The sequence below is a fragment of the Thamnophis elegans genome, chromosome 3, assembly GCF_009769535.1.
Source record: "Thamnophis elegans isolate rThaEle1 chromosome 3, rThaEle1.pri, whole genome shotgun sequence".
Taxonomy (NCBI): Eukaryota; Metazoa; Chordata; class Lepidosauria; order Squamata; family Colubridae; genus Thamnophis; species Thamnophis elegans.
Window position 1 is genome coordinate 73,663,964 of NC_045543.1, and position 18,693 is coordinate 73,682,656.

Consider the following 18,693-nt stretch of genomic DNA (forward strand, 5'->3'; position numbering starts at 1 on the left):
GCAGTAAAGTTGGTTCTGTTCTTCTTCTTTATCACAGTTAGTGTGATAAAAAATGTAAAGACCTCTCTGTCCATGTGAAGAGGGACAATGTCCAATATATACTAATACTACTTCTAACTCTTCAGAAGTAACCAATGTTGGTTTATATTGGTTTCAATGTCTGAATAGAACTAATATCTTAGTAAAAGGGCACAGGGCAAGCCAATTGAGTTGTGTCTATTCAAAAATTTCTAAGCTAGATTCAGTTTTGTATTCACAGAAGATATGGTTGAGACCATACTGCAGGGGTAGATATCTAAATTCTCATTATTTGTTTGCAATTCCATGTGGTATTTATGACTACAGGAGGAGACTTTTCAAATGACTTTCTCAGTCATTCCTTGAGAAGTACCTTCACTAAATTTTGGAACATACCGTGAACTGCAGCTTTTTCATTATGGAGTTATACCCATTATAGATTATAGGAGTTTGGATCCATTATAATTGAAAAATCACAGAAAAAGATTCAAAAAGAAACATTGCAAAACTTGCTGGTAGAAGTAACCAGATTGTTTAAATATTGTTTATACTTGTAGCAGCACAGCTATATTTTAATTTAAAAAAAAATGAAAAATAAAAAAGAGCCAAAAGAAAAGCTCATTCCTAAAATTTTAATCTATTAATCAATAAACCTCTTCTCCTTAATGTGAAATCTATGTCAAATGAATCAATGAGCAGTAGGATTGAGATTGTCCATATTGATCCGGTCATCTCTTGATGCCTAGACTACATGCCTGTTCCTGCCTAGAATACATGCACACAAAAAGCCTGATTCAAATGTAAACTGTGTCAAGAGAATTTTCTTGCCACCTCCTCTTGAATTTCTTAAACCAAAACCTTGATCACAACCTTGATCAGATGGAATAACTGTAGCATTTCTGAAACCTTTCTTTGTTTCTTCCAGTCGTATATGCAAAGTCACTTGTGTAACAAGCAGATACCCAAAGATATAAAATGGGGCGTATATGGCAGATTTCTCCCATTCTACAAATCACTCTGTGCAATTGGAGAACTAGCAGCAATAGCCTATTTTTGGAAATGCCCATCCTCTTGAGAGTGATAAATATAAAGTCTTAATCTGCCCATGATGTTACTCTACCTGTTTCTCTTATTGGAAAAAAAAACTGCAAAAGAGCTTAATGAAGCCAGAAGGAGAAATCAGTGCTGCTATGCCATTGGGACCTTTTTTTCCCCCCAAGCCTAATGGCCTTTGAGAGATGACATGGGTTTTTAGACACATGTATATAAACAATCTTGATAACATTTGACATTGCATTGCAAAGTCCTGGTCAGGCTTTATACAGGCAGACACCTCTGTGGGACCAGATGTCCTCACACTCTTTTTGCTTTCAAAATTAAAGTAGCCAGTAAGGGAGGCCTCCAGCAACCTGAATGAAAGGGATTCTTCTTGCAGCAGCCAAAAGTGGCCAATAAAAGGTGGCCAAAACCTAGCCTTTGACTGTATCAGAATCTGTGTTATATAGGAATCATCTCTGATTGTTCATACAACATAAGGTGATAAGGTTAAAGGTGGAGTAGTTTATAATAGGCTGGGGAAGAATTTAAGAAAAAATCATGGGGATGTTTTCTGAAAATAATCAGTAAAGTACTTAACCCCAAGAGATAATATATAGCCATTAAAACCCATCTTCAGCGACCCTGTTACTAAGGTGTATTTGCTTCTTATTTTTGTTTCCCATTGAAGCTGAGCAAATGTGAATATTTAGCATTTTAATCCTTGAGATGAATGACAAGAATGCTGCTATTGCTTATGTGCTTTTGTTTGCATATATCATGTGCATTCTAAAATTATCACTTTTTTCAGAAGCATGTACCACCGTAGAATAAATATAGCTAGTAATTGAAGAATGCTGTATCTCTAATATACCTGGGCAAATGGGATTATTCACAATGAAATCTGATACATGCATGTTTTTGCTATTGTGTGGCTTGCATCAGGGCTACATAATTTCCATTTCTATGTTGTTTGATTTATATTTTCCCATCTCTCTTTTAATATATGGGGCAGTATGGAGGGAAGAAAACATTGGCATATGCTGTTCCACCCATATCTGTTAATAAAAATGCTCTTAGGATACATGTCATGCAATATGCATCAACAGTGGATGCTTTCCAGATTCATAACATCAAGCCATCTGTATTCTACAGTATTTAAGTTAAAATGGACTCTTGAATGCGAAGCCCATTACCAGTTGGCCTTTAGTTGCAGTTGTATAGCAAAAAAGCAAATTCATTTTAAAGGAAAATAACTATAAATGATAAAACGTGGGCATGAAATAAAGGAGACATTTAAGAAAAAGAAAGAAAGAAAGAAAGAAACCACACACACTTGTACTACTTTTCTAATTATTTCCTTTGATAAGATTATTGTGAAATTCAAGAAAAGGCTTCATTTTATGTAACTCATAAACATAATAATAATAGATGGTTGTTTCTAGAAGTGGTTTAATTTTCTTCTTAATAAACTTATCCCTTTGGCTTAAACAAGAGAACAAATTGTGGAGCACATTTTGATAAGCATCAAATGCCTCCCTGTAGAAGGATAATGCTAATATAAATAGCAAAATACAGAGGAATTCTTCTCTGAGATGTTTCAATATGGATACAGTAAAAACAATTAAAATCATGGACATGATTTAAACATCTTGGACTACTTGTCTCTACTAAAGAGTGGGCACATTAAAGATTTTGTTATTTCTGTATAAGCCTGCATTTGAGGCTTATTATCTATTATTTCATATCAATGATGTTCTTGGTTTTCAATAATATAAAATTGAGTATTGAGATCCAGTTCTGCAATAATATAATCCACTAATAGAGCTCTTTGGTTCTATATATGAACAAATTAGGGTAGTCTGAACTTTCTGTCTCTTTCTCAGTTCTGAATGTCCCCATTGTATTGTGCATGCAGAATAGTACCTTGGTCTCTGTAAAAACTGACAATATGATGGTGTACTGCTGTTACTAATTTCTTTCCCATTTCCAATTGGCTTTGCTTTTTACAGCTTTGAGCAGTAATTCAGTCCCCTACGCTTCCCTGATTGGCTCTGTGTCCTCCCTCTCTAGCCAAACTACACACTCAATCCTTATATGATAATAACTCTCTCCCACGATTCGCTCGAAAAGGTCTAAACATCTTTGTCTATTATTTTCTCTGTTTCACTGTTTTAGATGTTCCATTATTCAACTTCCATTTCTGAATAAGCCTAGCATTTTCTTGTGCCTTTTTTTCTTTCTATATTGTGTCACTGGGATGCTCGATCTGGATTAAAAATGTGTTGGCTATATTCTAAAACAAATCACCAGATTAAATATTCCATATGAATATATAAGAGATAATAAACATCTCCCAAATTAATAAAAATATTGTTGTTTTCCTTTCTGAAAGTAGTTTCCATAATGTGTGTGCACTTTGTACACTTACCAAACAATCAAAAGAACTGTTATGTACCTAATTAGTTCTGCCACATCATATTATCTTCTATAGTGCTATCTTCAGTGCCACCAGCAGGATTTAAATGACATGCTGGTGATGACCCTTTCTTCATTAAGCCAGGAGTTCTATATCCCTAGTAAGGACATAGCAAATGTAATTTATATCTTTATATTATCATTTCCTGAGCATGACACATAAAGCTGTGTCGCATCATGCAACTATCTTTTGTAGAATACATCTTTCAAAGTTGCAATGATGAAACAGCCTGGACCTGTGGAAAATATAGCTTCCAGCTTGAGCCGCCCCCCACTCTTCCTTTCAGTTGCCATCTTTTTTTGTTTGTTTACACATAATGTCCATACATCTGGGGTTTGCTAGTTTAAAACTCTAGTCAATTTTATGTTTCCCTACAACAAGCTATTCTAGGCAAGCTTACAATATGAGAAATACATTGAATGGATGGAAACTCATCCACCATGAGCAATTGAAAATATACTCATTTGAGCAAATACTTGTGGATTTGCTAAAAATCTTTAGCTTGGCAGATCATGCTAGTTGACCCCATTTTGCCCCTTACCTGTCTCCAATTTACCCTGTTGCTTTTCTATCCCATCTCATCCCGCTCCATTCCTTTTCTGACCCTTCTCAATGTTCACTGTTTTTTTCCATCTGTAGACAAAGATGTTTACACCTGAAGTAGATTGTAGGTAATATCTGCGGGTTGATAAAGGGAACGGGGTTGAGATTTTTATATTTTCTCTGAGAAAGTAGGGTGAACTGCATGTTTGTGTTTCACAAAACTGATTCTGTACAACCCCTGCCACTACAATCTGCTACTAGTGGAAACATTTTTGAAGCTTTAAATGTCTGATGTACAATCTTGTCTTTATTGATTGTTGTCTATAAGGGGCAGTGCATGTTTACTCTGACTATCCATAGCTGCATGTGAATGTCCTAAATTTTTATAACATGATTTAAAAAATCATTAGATTATTCTTTGTCTTAATCAACTTCTCCAATTCTTTAAATACAGTAATTACTTTCTTAAGAACCAAGCTATTCATTTATTTCATTTCATTCAATTTTATAAATTACACATGAGGTTTTTTTTTTTCTTCCCCTGTTTTATTTTTGAAATCTCTTTTTGCAGGACCAAGTTTCTCTGGTTACCCTGGTAACCTACATTCTTCAAGTTAGTTTTTCTCATAAGTTATTTTGTTTCAACTGTTCTAACTCTTTAGGACTCTTTGATTGGTTTCTCCTTGCTCTCGATTCACGTTCTGTTCACCTAAGTCCAACACCATTTCCATTTCACACAATTCAAGACAAGGGATTATATATGACATTAAGAATCATTATTCAAAGAGAAATGAACATAAGGTCTAACAATCTCATTCTTTGCACTTAGCTAACTTCATTAAGCTTTGCCATAATATATCTGTGTGTAAAGATATTTGTATATATTTACATTATTATTATATATAAATATATATGTATATAGTCATTCTAACACTAGAGAATGGTTGTTTGGGGAAATTGCTTGATTTTTTTGTTTTTTGTTTTGTTTAGTAATCTGGCTTCAGAGCATGTCTTGCTTTGAGTGACTAAACGATATGCCTGCTTCTATCACCTTAAAACATCTTTACTGTTTACACATTTTATAGCCATTTTAATTGCTATATTTTTTTAAAATTTGAATATTAGTACTTGTCTTTCATAATTTTTCAATTTTGTCTTTTTTCTACTTTAACAGGTATGGCCAGCCACCCACCAATACCTATTTTGGAACTTGCAGATCACATTGAAAGACTGAAGGCAAATGACAACCTGAAATTTTCCCAAGAATATGAGGTAATGATCTCCAGGTTTCTCAGGGGCTGATTCATTGTTAATTTAGAATGACAATATTAATGGGTTAGAATAAACTCCTGGGAGGTACAACTTCTGTCTATAATATAAAACATAAATTAACCGTAATAAAAAAAATAAGACAATTTTTCAAAAAGTAACACGGAATTCCTAAACAAATGGCATAGCAGCTTGTGAGTAGAATAAGATTTCAGTGTAAGTATTTTAGAATTAATTGCTTCATTATTTTTATGCCATTATGAATATTAAAGCAAATTCTTAACAAGTCAGCATTTTCTTCCAGAAGATTTTTTTCAATAAGTCAATGTTCTGTTTGGATAGTAAAGTATTTTAAATCTCTTTGGGCGACATTCTGTCCAAATCAGTTCCTTTTAACAATGAAATAGAATATAAATAGGTAGGAAAAAGAAAGGGAAGGTGGAAGAATCCTAGGATGGGAAGAATGGAAAGAAGTGACTAACAAGAAACATGGTATCTTTTTCTTTAGTATCAATAAATACCTGAAAATATTTAATTTTTACATGTCCTTTTAAAATTAAAAAAAAAATAGAAATTCGGTGTTAACCACTTCAGGAATAAAATTCTAAAATCAATGCCTAACAAAGAATAAGAAGAATTTCACCAGCATATTAACATTGAATGGATAAAACAGTGAATTCAGCTGAATTCAACACCAAGTAAAATTAGTACCTAAATAATTTGGGCAGAAAAAATAACAACTCCTACATGAAATTTATTTTGTCATATGTGGAGCTTAATTTAAACCTACATAAGAATTTAAGTAATTAGTTTAGAATTAGGTTGGTTTGCAGAGTAATGTTGCCTATACTAAGGATGGGTATAGTTATTACCTCGCTGTTCATTAATTCATGGTAACACCTTTTAGTAGTATCATGGGAAGTTATTATGAAGTTCCTTTTAATATCCCATGGATAATCACTCCCAGGATGCACGCAAACACAGAGAGGCCATTCTTAGTAGATATGGCTGAAGACAATAGGGCCACATGCATTAAATATCATTAATTATTGCTAAGCACAGTACGTAGGGGAAGCATGCAGAATCTTAAAGATTTTTTCCTTAATATCAGTTCTACTCTGGCTCATGCTACTAGGGAAAGTGGAGCTTCATAATTGGATGGTCAGTAGTCTTCCAAGCTGTTACCCAATCTCATTGGAAAGCATTAGACAATTTTTCCATATTTTTCCCCTATAGTAGTCCCATCTAGTCTCATCTTACATTGAAACTATGTATTCCTTTTTCTGACTTATTGTTGTCACCACCACCAAATTTGGTCCCATTCTGTTCTTGGGGAATCTTTTTAATGGACAAATAATATAATCCCAAGGCTTTTTATGTAATTTTGTTTCTAATATTCCATTGAATGAAACAAAAGAGGAGTAACCCAAATATTCAAAGAAAATTCTATAGTATGTATAGTAGTACTGCAGTGGATAATAGATTAAATACTTTTCAATGCCTGTGTTTATTTCTGATAATTGTGTCAAGTGAGTAATTAATCAGAGAGCACTTAAGACTTTAAAAGATCCATATCTTACCTTGTACATGAGTCACCTGCTTGGAGAAGAAAGAGTTCTCTGCAACAAACCAGGATGTCAGTATCAGAAAATTCTACAAATCAGAACAAAGGTCAAGATTACCCAAAATGAAGAGCAAGAGCAACTCAATCTGTTTGGAGGGGAAGGGCTTGGAAGTTGTTTTTATATAACCTCTGGCATGTTTTGAAGTTGAGGAAGAACATTAAGGATCCAGGATCTCTTCCACTCTGTTATTCTATTATTATCATTATGTTCTCTTTTCAAGGTAATGTGCTGATAATCTCCTTGCTTATCCCATAGTAGGTGCAACATGTTCTTCAATTATGCACCCTCTAGAATCTACCTCCTCATTACCTGAACTCAGTCTTTTTCAGATCCATGTCTCTTGAAACGGTCATAAAGTGAGTCTATCAGATCTGCCTATTTAGCCTCTGACCTGAGATTCAAGCAAAGCTGTAACTTCACCCCCTAAGGCACAGCATATTGACACCTGTTAATTTCACACCCAAGTTCAAAAGCATTGTCCTCAATAAAGGCAAAATGAACTAATTGTGGCAGAATCTGCAGCTAGAGTGAGGAGGAGTTAAGAGACTGCTAGCTTGAAATCCCTGCAGGGGAGGAAGCAATGGAGACTTGTACTCTCCCCCCCACCCCAAATTCTGAGATGCCTTAACTGGTTGTTCCCAGAAGAATGCACTTCCTGTAAATGGGCATGTAGCAATAAAGAAGACTTCTCTGATCAGCTCACAATGTGATTCTGGTTCCCTGCATTGGACACCAATTAAATAACAGTTTAAGTGTCTTTATTGGTGCCCCAGAATCTGCTGCTTGATGCAGCCACCGTAATACACTCAACAGTAGAATACAGTTTGCATGAAGTTACTAAAAAGGCAATACTTATTATACCACATTCTTCAAGCAATTAAGTACTGAAACTGTTATTTTCTTCCTCCATTAAATTCAAATTATTACTGGAATAACAGCTGCTAGGATAGAATACTAGTACTCCTTATAAGCAATAGCACAATGACATTTTTGTCAGCTGGCTCATCTAGCATCATATAATATTATCGTGTTCAGCTCCTGTTATAAAATCTTTTTAAATTCCAATATGTAAAATGTTTATTTTAAAATATGGGTAGTTTAACAACTTATTAACAGATATTATACTTTCAAGCTTTCAAAATAGCTTTCATATACAATACTTTCAAAACTAATGATTTTCAAAACATGTTGTTTCAGGTTGACACTGACATCATACAAAGAATGCAAATAAATTAGTACTCTATATCTTTAAATGTGGATGCCTCCTTTGTGTAGAACAGTTTGATAAAACTTTAATAAATGTTGCCTTTGGAATGCAATTTTATTTGAACCTTTACATAAATAGTTCAATCCATAGAATATAAACATCTAATATCTTAAACAAGAGGCATTTAACTAGCAATTGTATATTTATTTTACAGTACTTATGTTCAGTTGCTTTATTATGTAATATTCAGTGTTAGGTAAGGTCTTAGGCTTTGTCTGAAAAATAATCTCATTACTGTCAAAAATGAAAATGCAGTTTTAACATTCACTAAATCATGTTCCTTGAAGGTCATGTTAGGGTTTAAAGTGACAACACTATTAAGCAGAGATTTATGCTAATGGCATATATTATTAGTGTTCACAGTCAAGAAATCATGCAGTCACTTGCTGGTATTCATTTATTTCCTTTATATGAACTTTTACAATGGCTGTTTGCCATAGTGTAAATTTTCTAAGTTATGTACACTTTATTTTGCTGTGTGTTCAAATCAATTGTCTAAACCAACAGCCCCCAACTTTTTGGGCACCAGGGGACCAGTGCCATGGAGAAAGGGTTTTCTGTGGACCAGAGGGGGCATGGTTTTGCATATTGCCTGCATCCCATGGATGGGGCTTCACTTGTTTGTGCAACATGGCAGCTGGCATGCCAGGGACTGGTGCCGGTCCACGGTTGGGGAACTGGTGTAAAAGTCTAGAGATTATCAAATTACCTTGATAAAATAAAAAGTGCTATTTTTGTAAAGCAAAATTTGCCATATTAGAGAAGTTTTCAAGCTAACTTTAATTTTAAAAAATCCCAGAAACCTGATCAAAAGCAAGGTCTAGAGATAGAAAGTTGACAATAAAACTAAAAGGGTTGCAATTTATGTAATCAAATGTATGTATTAAGTAATTAAGTAAAAGGGATGCTCCAATTATGGTCCTGGAAAGCTCCTTTGTTTATTATTTTGAAGTATGAAAAACAAACTGATAAAATAAATGTAAAATAGTATTTCTAATGTACAAAACTAAAATTACTTGGGATATTAATATATCACGCAAACAAACAAATAGTGTACAATGACTGGGATTAGATTGTTTTTCCTCAGAAAAATGCTATGGATACCCTGACCCCCCCTCCTTCCTGCTCCTCTTGGTCCTATGGAATCCCATCAAGAGTTCCATGAAAAACAGTTTGAAAAACCCTAGCTTACAACTTCTTTTGGAATGTCCTTGATGTTTGGAGATTTCTCTAAGTTCTACACGAGATTTGACTTTGGGATAGAGTTTAGAATTAGATACATATTTTTTTTTAATCCAGTCCAATCTCTCATGTCTGCTTGACTGATTCTAAAATCTAAACATAAAGAGAAAATTGTAGAAAATTTAAATAAAACCAATAAGAATAGCGCAGTAAAAGTCATACATGAAAATATATCAGCCTCAGGTTAGCTAAAATGAATTATGACTAAGGTCTTTGAAACAAATGGAGTATAACATAGACAAGATTAATTGTTCAGTTGGATCTTGATTATGATTAATTTCAATTGGACCAAGTCAATAACAAATAAAAAATGTCAGTCATGAATTACTGCATTATCTGCCAAGAAAATACTGCAATATTCACCCAGAGATCATAAAACTATAAGCCTATGTGAACACAAAATTTCTGTCTGCCATCTACAATGATGCAAGAAAATGTCATAGCTAGATGTGCTATAACTACAGAAGACATTCCTAAGAGTTTCTGCTAAATCTTCAGCTGAGGAGATAATCTCCATACCAGTGTTGTTTAGTGGAAGTAAGAGAGGAAGATAAGAACCAAATGGTGATCAGCATCAAAAGTTGCTGAGGACCCATGGTTTTATTGACACAACTTTTGGGGAGAGTTATAGATACTACTCTGTGCTGCCAGGAGACAGGACCAAATGGATGGGTTGCTACCGGCATTACTGCTGTTTGACATGCGCATATGGTCTGCACATGCGCACATGTTAGAAGAGGAAAAAAATACATTTTGCAATGAAGATTGTTCTGCGCATGTGCAGAACCGAAATCAAAGATGGTGCCATTGCCAATAGAACCAGTTCGGGGCCATGGCAGGCCGAGTTACTACCTATTCGGCCAAACTGGTCCGAACCAGTAGGAACTCATCCCTGGACCAGAACCGCAGTCTGTCAGTTTTATCCTGGCGCTTTAACCACTGTGCCAAAGTAGCTCTCTCTTAGAAGTATTATCCAGCCCTAATGCCTAAGCATAGTGCTAGGTATACATAGTGATCTACTTTGCACCATCTATGTTTTATAGCTAACCCTATTTAGAATTAGGCTTGACATCAGTAAAACTATATATTGTAATTATTTGGAAATGTATGTTTGTTGAAATTTAGCAATATATCACATGATTAGTTTTATTAGTGGATCTGAGTTCTGTGGTCTCAATTGATATAGCAAAATTTGCTCAACAGTGTTGTGCTGAATTAAAGTATCAGCAGATGCAGTATTTGAAGGGAAGAGAAGCAAGGGAAGAGAGGAAGATTGAGAACAGACAAATGGGCAGGAAATGCCAGACAGCAATTTGCAGAGAGGAGGAGGGGGAGAGAAGGACAACAGTCTTGTCCTACTTGACTGCCTTTTTAGGGTAAGGTAAACAGCTGAATGGACAGTTGAACAAACACATCTTTCCTGCTGCCATTTGCCCAACATTGAACATTTACTGTCCAATTATTTATAATGAGTTTTTACGTGCTTCTGATAACAGTTACAATCCCAATATGATCTGAAGCAGATTTTGTAATGATCTTGTATCATACAAAGAACAGCCTTATGTCAAATATGCTTTAAGCATTTTATTTGAGAACCCATTGTTTGGGAATTTTTTGCCGGAACGTCCATAATTCAAGTCAGTTGCAAAGCACCTAAAATAGGATCAAGTGACTGTGTCAGAACATCATATTTGGCTCATAAGTACCGTATTTTTCACTTCATAAGATGTACCTGACACAGGTTTATAAGAGCAAATAAGACAAAAACATTTCAATCGGAGCCTGAGAAAGACCACAGATAGGTATCCTGTGCTAGCTCTGCTTATTGACTGCAGGAAAGAGACAAAAGAGGTGGGCAATGACAAAGACAGAAGAGGCAGGGTTCAGCACTGTAAAAAGACCCTGCCACCTCCGCCCAGCTGCTATTCACCAAAGACACACAGACACTTCCACCCATTTTTAGGGAGGGAAAGTGTGCTTTATGAGCAAAAAATACAATACCTTTTTTGAGGTCCATCGTAACTTCAAATAATTATTAAGTGACTGGTCATTATCTTTGTACATTAATAGTACTACTTCAGTTAAATTCTTACTTCATTCTTAACTTTATTGGCAGCTGGTCTCTGCAAATGTATCTATATATTACAATAGAACAGCAGATCCTTAGGGATCTTTTGGATATTTATGATTTCTGGGTTTGGGCCTTGTTTCTCTTTGTGCTTTTGTTTCAGAATTACATAGCTGCATATATGAATATAGGTTTTCGTACAATTAAAATCAGTGGTTAATATATTCCCCATTTTGTTCTCAAATGGACAAATGGCTTTGTATACAAGGTAAGTTCCTTGTGAATATCTGTATGCAGAGGGTGTAACTACAGATTCCTTTTTTCCTCGCGAAAGCTCCCATGTGCCTTTTACTCCACTATGAAAGAATAAGTGAGTGTACGAACTGGCCCAGAGAGACTGAAACATAAGGGAAAAGTATGCATTAACCTAGCTGCCAAACTGCAGTACATCATTTTAATGGCCTTGCTCATCCAGTTTTGAGCTGTCCATTAAGGCAGTTCTTTGCGTTAACATTTAATATTGGTGAAGGTGAAATCATGTTCCTGGCTCTGCACCAAACTGCTGTAACCCTAGTAGATTTACTAAAATTTGTCAGCGTCAATTACTGAATCATCAGTTTTGTGATGGATGACATAAATAATTTATTAAGTGAATTAAATTTTGAGGTTTTTATTTTGAAGCACTATTAGCCAACCTAAGCAGCTTAATAACCTAAAGCAGAGTTTTTTTAAATAAGTACATCACTTTCTCCTCAGATCATTTCATGAAACCATTCTATGCAATAGTTACACATACAGCCCTTCCAATCTGCACTCCATTTTCTCATCAGCTATAAAGGAGTCTGTTGGTAAAAACTATGGATTTGGATCTTTAAGAAATATGCACATTTCAGGACATTTTGCCTGACTTCTGTTGCAGGCTTTGTATCCTGAACAGAATAAGCCACAATGGACTGGAATGAAATGCAGCCTAGCAGGTGGGGGAAATGGCATGAAGCATCCAGTTTCCCCTACATAAATTGTATGTTAACCCAAGACATTATTCACAAAAATTCAGCAATGTTCTAATTTAAATTATTTTTTCCCCAAAATATCCCAAATTAAATCAGCCTAAAAATAGCAGCCTAAATAGCTAAAGGCACTTTTAAAGCACATCGCAAACACACAAAGTGAAATAAGCTTCATTCCCAGACTCCATTGGACAGCAAGATGTCATGATTAAGAAACAATTAAAGTGACAAGTAAACAATTGTTCTATTGTTCATTTTGTAATTATGATATGGAGTATATGAACACGTTGCAGGTACCTACCGTAGTCATTTCTAAATGTTTTTTCTTGCACACTATGAAAATAAAGTAAGAGTGAAAGAGTGACTTTTCTTTTGAGTTTTAATTACAGAAGCTTCTCAGTAATGGCTATGCAGTATATTATACCAGATGATGGATTGGACCGCTGTATTATTAAATTCCTGAGGAATGCTGTTGAGTGTGTTTTCTATAGTTAGGATTTGTACGGCTGCAGTGTATTATTTCAGTTTTCTTTAAAAAAAACAGTCCTTGATGAATAAGATGCTGTTGTAGAAAATGAAGTATTGCATTCTTCAGTCATAGCTGAATGATCCTACTACTTAAACTGAAATTGATGTAGTTCAGTCATAGGGTAAAAGGCAAGAAAGTCCCAAGCTAAGTTCCACTTAATTAGAAAATGTTTCTGTAAATCCTTAGGCAGCAAGTTAGTGTACTAGAGAATATTGAATTAGAATGACCAGCATCTGCCTCAGATAATACAGTTTTCTATTGTAAATTCCTAACACTTGTTCAAAAGTCATCTATTCTGTATTAGCATCTAGATTTATACCAAACATTTGAAGGGGTATTTTATTAATTGCATTTGTGGGAGAAAGGCATATCTCTTCAAACCTTCAAGGAGTTGAATTTAATTCAAAGCAGTCTTTATATGTAAGTGTTTTTAAAGATTAGTCTAGTAGGACAGAGTTGAATAGTCCATTTGACATATCATAGCCATATTATATTCTTGGCCACTCTTACTGGCAAAAACAGAAACTATTTTTCCTCTATGATGAATTGGAAAGTCGATGTTTTTGTCTGAGGACTGTGCATCTATTCAGTCTACAGAATACCAAAAAGCCACACACTAAGTTATCTGCTTCTCTTTCCATCAACCCCAAGGTTAGTCCTTCACAAACCATCTAACTAATCCAGTATCATTTGCAGTAAGATGGAAGCCACATTGCTTCCTATTTCAACCAGCAATCTTGATACAAATTGGGGGGGGGGATGTATTTGACTGGTGTGAACAGAAGTTTCTAAAGAAAGAGAGAAAGAATTTTCCTACTAGTGGCTAATATGGCTAGTTGTCTACCATGAAGAGTAATGGGTAACAACAATCTATTTTAGAACTGCTGAAAGAAAAGGGAAGGCCTCACTGTTTCTTCCATACATTGTATATGTTAATCCATGCATACATGATTATATGCATATATAATGGCTTTCTGTACTGTCAGCTAATCAGTATGGCCAGAAAGATAGTTAGTTAGTTAATTGGTTGGTTAGTTAGTTAGTTAGTTAGTTAGTTATTTCGTATGGCATAACAGAATACAGCATTACTTTGTTTTATTCATGCTGCGTTTTCTTGATGGGAGATCCTTGTGAAGTCCAGCAGCCAGAATGTATCGACTATTTAGTTGTAACTCATTGCCTGGAGAGCACCACGAGGAGGCTAGTCTACATTGCACCTCAGTCATTCCTATATAAGGGGGAAAACTCACAAATATCTTTGAAAAGAAATGTGCATCTGCAAAGCTACAAGCAGTATATTTCACTTCTGTTCAACGGGATCTTGGCTCTCAATGTTGGTCTCACCTTCAAACTCCCAAATCAGTTACATGCCTGCATGGATACATACATACATACATACATACATACATACATACATACATACATCTGTTCTTCTACAATTGTTAAATCTGCCTGTCTGCCTACCTGCCTGCCTGCCCATCCATCCTTTCAATGTTCACATTCATATTCAAGTTCATATTTAATCGACTTTGGGAGCCTATTTTATACAAACCAGAGAAGCATATATTAATATTTTGAGTTACTTAGGCACTACTGTTAACTAGGTTGATATTGTAAAGTGGAAGAACCTAAAATTAACTTAGATTTTCCCCTTGTATTTTTTTCTGGGAAAAGTTTTAGGAAAATTTCCACTTAGACCGACTGGGAATTATGTAATGAATTTCTGGAACTGTATCAGAGTTTGTTGCATAAATTCAAATCCAGAAAGCGCACACAGATAGTTGATTCAGCTGGACTAATTAACTTCTTTATATACATAAGAATAGACAAATAAATCTACAATACCAACAGATGGTTCTTCCCAGTAAATACAAGACAGGAGTGTTACAGACAAATCCAGACAGTCTGCTAGTTTACTTTTCAGAGCAGCAGACTGCTTACATTTCTGTTTCAGTTCTCTGCACAGACTCAGATCTGTTAAGCTGTCATTGGCTGACTTAGTTGCTATGCCTATTCATTGGCTGACCTTGTTCCCATGTCTCTCCCACTCATGAATATTTTAACAAACTGGAATCACAACCCTCAAGAAAGAAAGGGCTCTGAAGGCCTATCCCTAGTATTAGAAAATCCTGGTGCTCTGAATTTAAAGGCTAATAGCCTTTCCTTTCTTCTTCTGCTAACAGCATTAACTTCCGCTATTTCTGCCTTCCTTAGTATGCAGCAAAATGTTGATGGATACACGAGAAAATTTTAGTATGGTTTAAGAGTAATTCCACTAATTGCAGAAAAACTCACCTCCCAGAGATGCATAGGATTCTAGTATAAAATTGAGCCAATATTAATTGGGTTCTTATCTCAGTTATTACCTGGCTATTATGCTTGAATACTCTTACTTGTTGATGAATGGGCTGATTGTCTTAGGAGTCTTTTTTTGCTTTTATTCTTGTAAAAGAGAAAATCTAAAAGGGTAAGATGAGGATTTTACATGAAAATGTTTGTATTCTTGTAGAATATAAATGCTAATGTATTCAGATCACTGTATCCTCCCTTTCTGTGAATCCTGTTTTTCCAAACCTTTCAATAAAATGCCAGATAGAGTAGCAAGCATCTTTACCTAAATGCAAGAATGATGTGCTGATAATTTCCTGAAGTTTTTAATATGCCTTAGACTGATGAATACAGGAATAAATACTGATACCTTTTATTATTATGTTCACTATGGTCAACCTTGCCAGATTTGTAAGCATGAGAAATACAATCCCCTCTTATAAGTCATCTTTTACTTCGTGATGCTCAAGGCTTAACATAGGAGAAAAATGAAATTCTGTTGGCAAGCTGCCATGATAATGTATTAGCATTCAAGTATTTAGCATTCATGTTTTGCTAATGCACTATGCAGATCTCAAGCAATTGGCAACTTTCCTGAATAGAAAATAGCCTCTTATATGGATTCATCTGAAAGATGAAATTCGCATAGTGATAGCTGACATTAGTAAAAGAGGGTCAAATTATTCATTTTCATTGGTAGTTAATGATTTTCCAGTTCCTCACCATCTATTCATTTTGACATTTACTAACACTCTTATTATTTTGTTCCGTGTATAGTGCAATATGAGGATACTCTTTTTCCAAAAGTTACTTTCATTTCAGCAATGTTTAGTGCTGTGGTATTTTCCTAACTATGTAAAGCCATTTGCTGATAGTTGTTTAAATAAATGCTGTTCCTTGCAAATATTCTCTAAATTGCATAAACTACAACATCAGAGAGAAAACATATCATAACCATCTCTATAGTGTAGTAGGAGGTTTTTTGTATGTAGAAAGAACTTTACTTAGTTTGTGACCTTTCTCCCATGTCTCTAATTTCACTCTTGTCCAGGGGTGAGTTCCTGCCAGTTCTAACCTCTTCTGTAGAAGAGGTTCCACAAATCTACAGTGCCATTCCAGCTCCCTCCTCCCACCCATCCGCACATCATCAAGATGAAGAGTGAGAGAGGAATTCTGGGAGTTGAATTCCACAAGTCTTAAAGCTGTCAAATTTGAACACCCTTGGGGTTTTTTTTCTAAAGAGTTAGGGGTGCAAGGGTCTTGTAACTTGACAGCCTTAAGAATTGTGTGCCTCAAATGCCAGAGTTTCTGAGCCAACATTTTGGTTGCTAAGCAAGAGCGTTGTTAAGTGAGTTTCACCACATTTTACAAGTTGGCTATGCCCACCCAGTCACATGGCTGGCAATCACACCCACCTGGTCATATGGCCAGCAAATCACTCCCACCCAGTCACATGGCCTGCAAGCCACACCTACAGAAGAGGTTCTAAAAAAAATTTAAACCCACCACTGCTCTTGTACTATACCACAAGTCAAGGATCACAGTGCCCAGCTAGATATGTGCTCATAACAAATGTTATTTATAAATATTATCATAAATTCAGTATACTTTACATCTTGGTTTTATTGTAAAAAATTAAGTATAATTTTGGATTAAATTTCAGACAACAGTTGATTCCTTTGTGAGGCTGTGATATTAAAATGCAGTTAAGTTCTTGAGCTTAAATAGTTTTTCATTTATACTGTTCACGCAATTGGCAGCAGAAAATGTTCTTTTTATGCTGTTGAGACAACAGAATGCCTTCTTATTGATGTAGGGACAAACAGCGCTACAAGTTAGAAGTAGAGTAAAACTTCATTGGTTTTCCTTGAGGCATAGAAAATCTTTACCTTGGGAAGTGCTCAAAGAAGTATGCTGGCTGGTGCTTAGGATTGCTTTAGAATAGACTGATGAACTCCAACTATTTGGGGTCGTCCTCAGAAGATAATGTGGTGTGAGGGATTAAGAATGAGTAAACTGGCAAATGTTGAAAACCAAGACTCGTGGAGTAGGAGCCAAAGCAGTACCAGTATCCGTAACATTTTTAGATTAACTTCTACAACCTCTCAGGCCTAAGCAGAACTGCTGCTTCCATGTAGAGAAATATAGGGCTGGAACTTTGAGATGTATCAGATTTCAGATTTGGGGTTCCTAAGTGTAGTGTCTCTTTAGACAGAACCACCGTGACTTCCAACTAAACTGGGAAGGATCAGTTGCTGGGTTTTTCTTCTTCTTAAGATTGTACATCTTACAATCAATTTTGGAACTGTTTTTCTAGAACTATCAAATCTTCCTTTGGTCATGGCTTCTCTTTTAGCCTGATTGTTCTTACGTCTGGTATAGCACTTACTGATAATTATTTGCTCTTTCACAGGGTGTCAAACTCAATTTCATTGAGGGCCACATCAGGGTTGTATTTTATTTTGTGGCACCAGGGTGGGTATGGCAGTTCAATATCACTCGTATCGGGGGTATCTGTGGTTGCCCAAGCACTCTGCCAGGAAAAACAGGCTCCCGAGCTCCGTTTTTGGCTGGGACAGCATCCTTCAACCCTCTGCCAATGAAAACAGAGCTCAGGAGGACTGCTCGCAGCCCTACTGAGCTCCATTTTTGCTGCCGGAGGTACCACAGGCCAGTCCTTTGCTGTTTCCATGGTGGCCCCATGGGTCAGATGTAAGCACCCCATGGGCTCAATCCATCCCCCAGGCCTTGAGTTTGACATCCCTGCTCTAGCATCTCAGGCAGACTGATTGACCTGGTTAATTTTTTCTACTTGATCCCCAGACCTCTATGGTATAAAACACTCCTCAAAAACCTTTATTTGAAAACTACTGAAAAAGTGCAGGGAGATGAAACTATTAATGATGAAATAGATAGTTTGGGGTAAACATGATGTTGATTTCTTTTACCCTCATTAAGGTTTTTTTTTCACTTCTTAGTTGGCTAGTAGATGTGTTGTATATCTCTGCCTTGCTGCTGTACTGGACTTTATTTGTTCATTATTATTTTTTCCTTAAGGCAGTTTCTAATCCTTTGGCACTTCATTGTTATTAAACTGAAAATCATTCTCAGTGTAGAAGAGGCAAAATAGTTGCAGTGCTTAGTAATTCAGTTGTAAAGCCAATAAATAACCAGGTAATTAGAATATGCAAAAAATGTGCCCTCCTTCCCATTCAGTTTTTTTACCAAAATTTCCCAAAAGCTTAGAAATGGGAGATGAGAAGATGAAAAGTCATAATAG

At 35.6% G+C, this 18,693-nt stretch overlaps 1 protein-coding gene across 1 annotated transcript in view; it reads left to right on the plus strand.

The window, feature by feature from the left end:
* Window positions 1-18,693, plus strand: part of PTPRD (protein tyrosine phosphatase receptor type D) — a 270,043-nt gene that overhangs the window by 174,739 nt on the left and 76,611 nt on the right. The window contains 1 exon segment of the mRNA XM_032214325.1: window positions 5,250-5,347. Within this exon segment, the coding sequence (XP_032070216.1) occupies window positions 5,250-5,347 (98 nt within the window).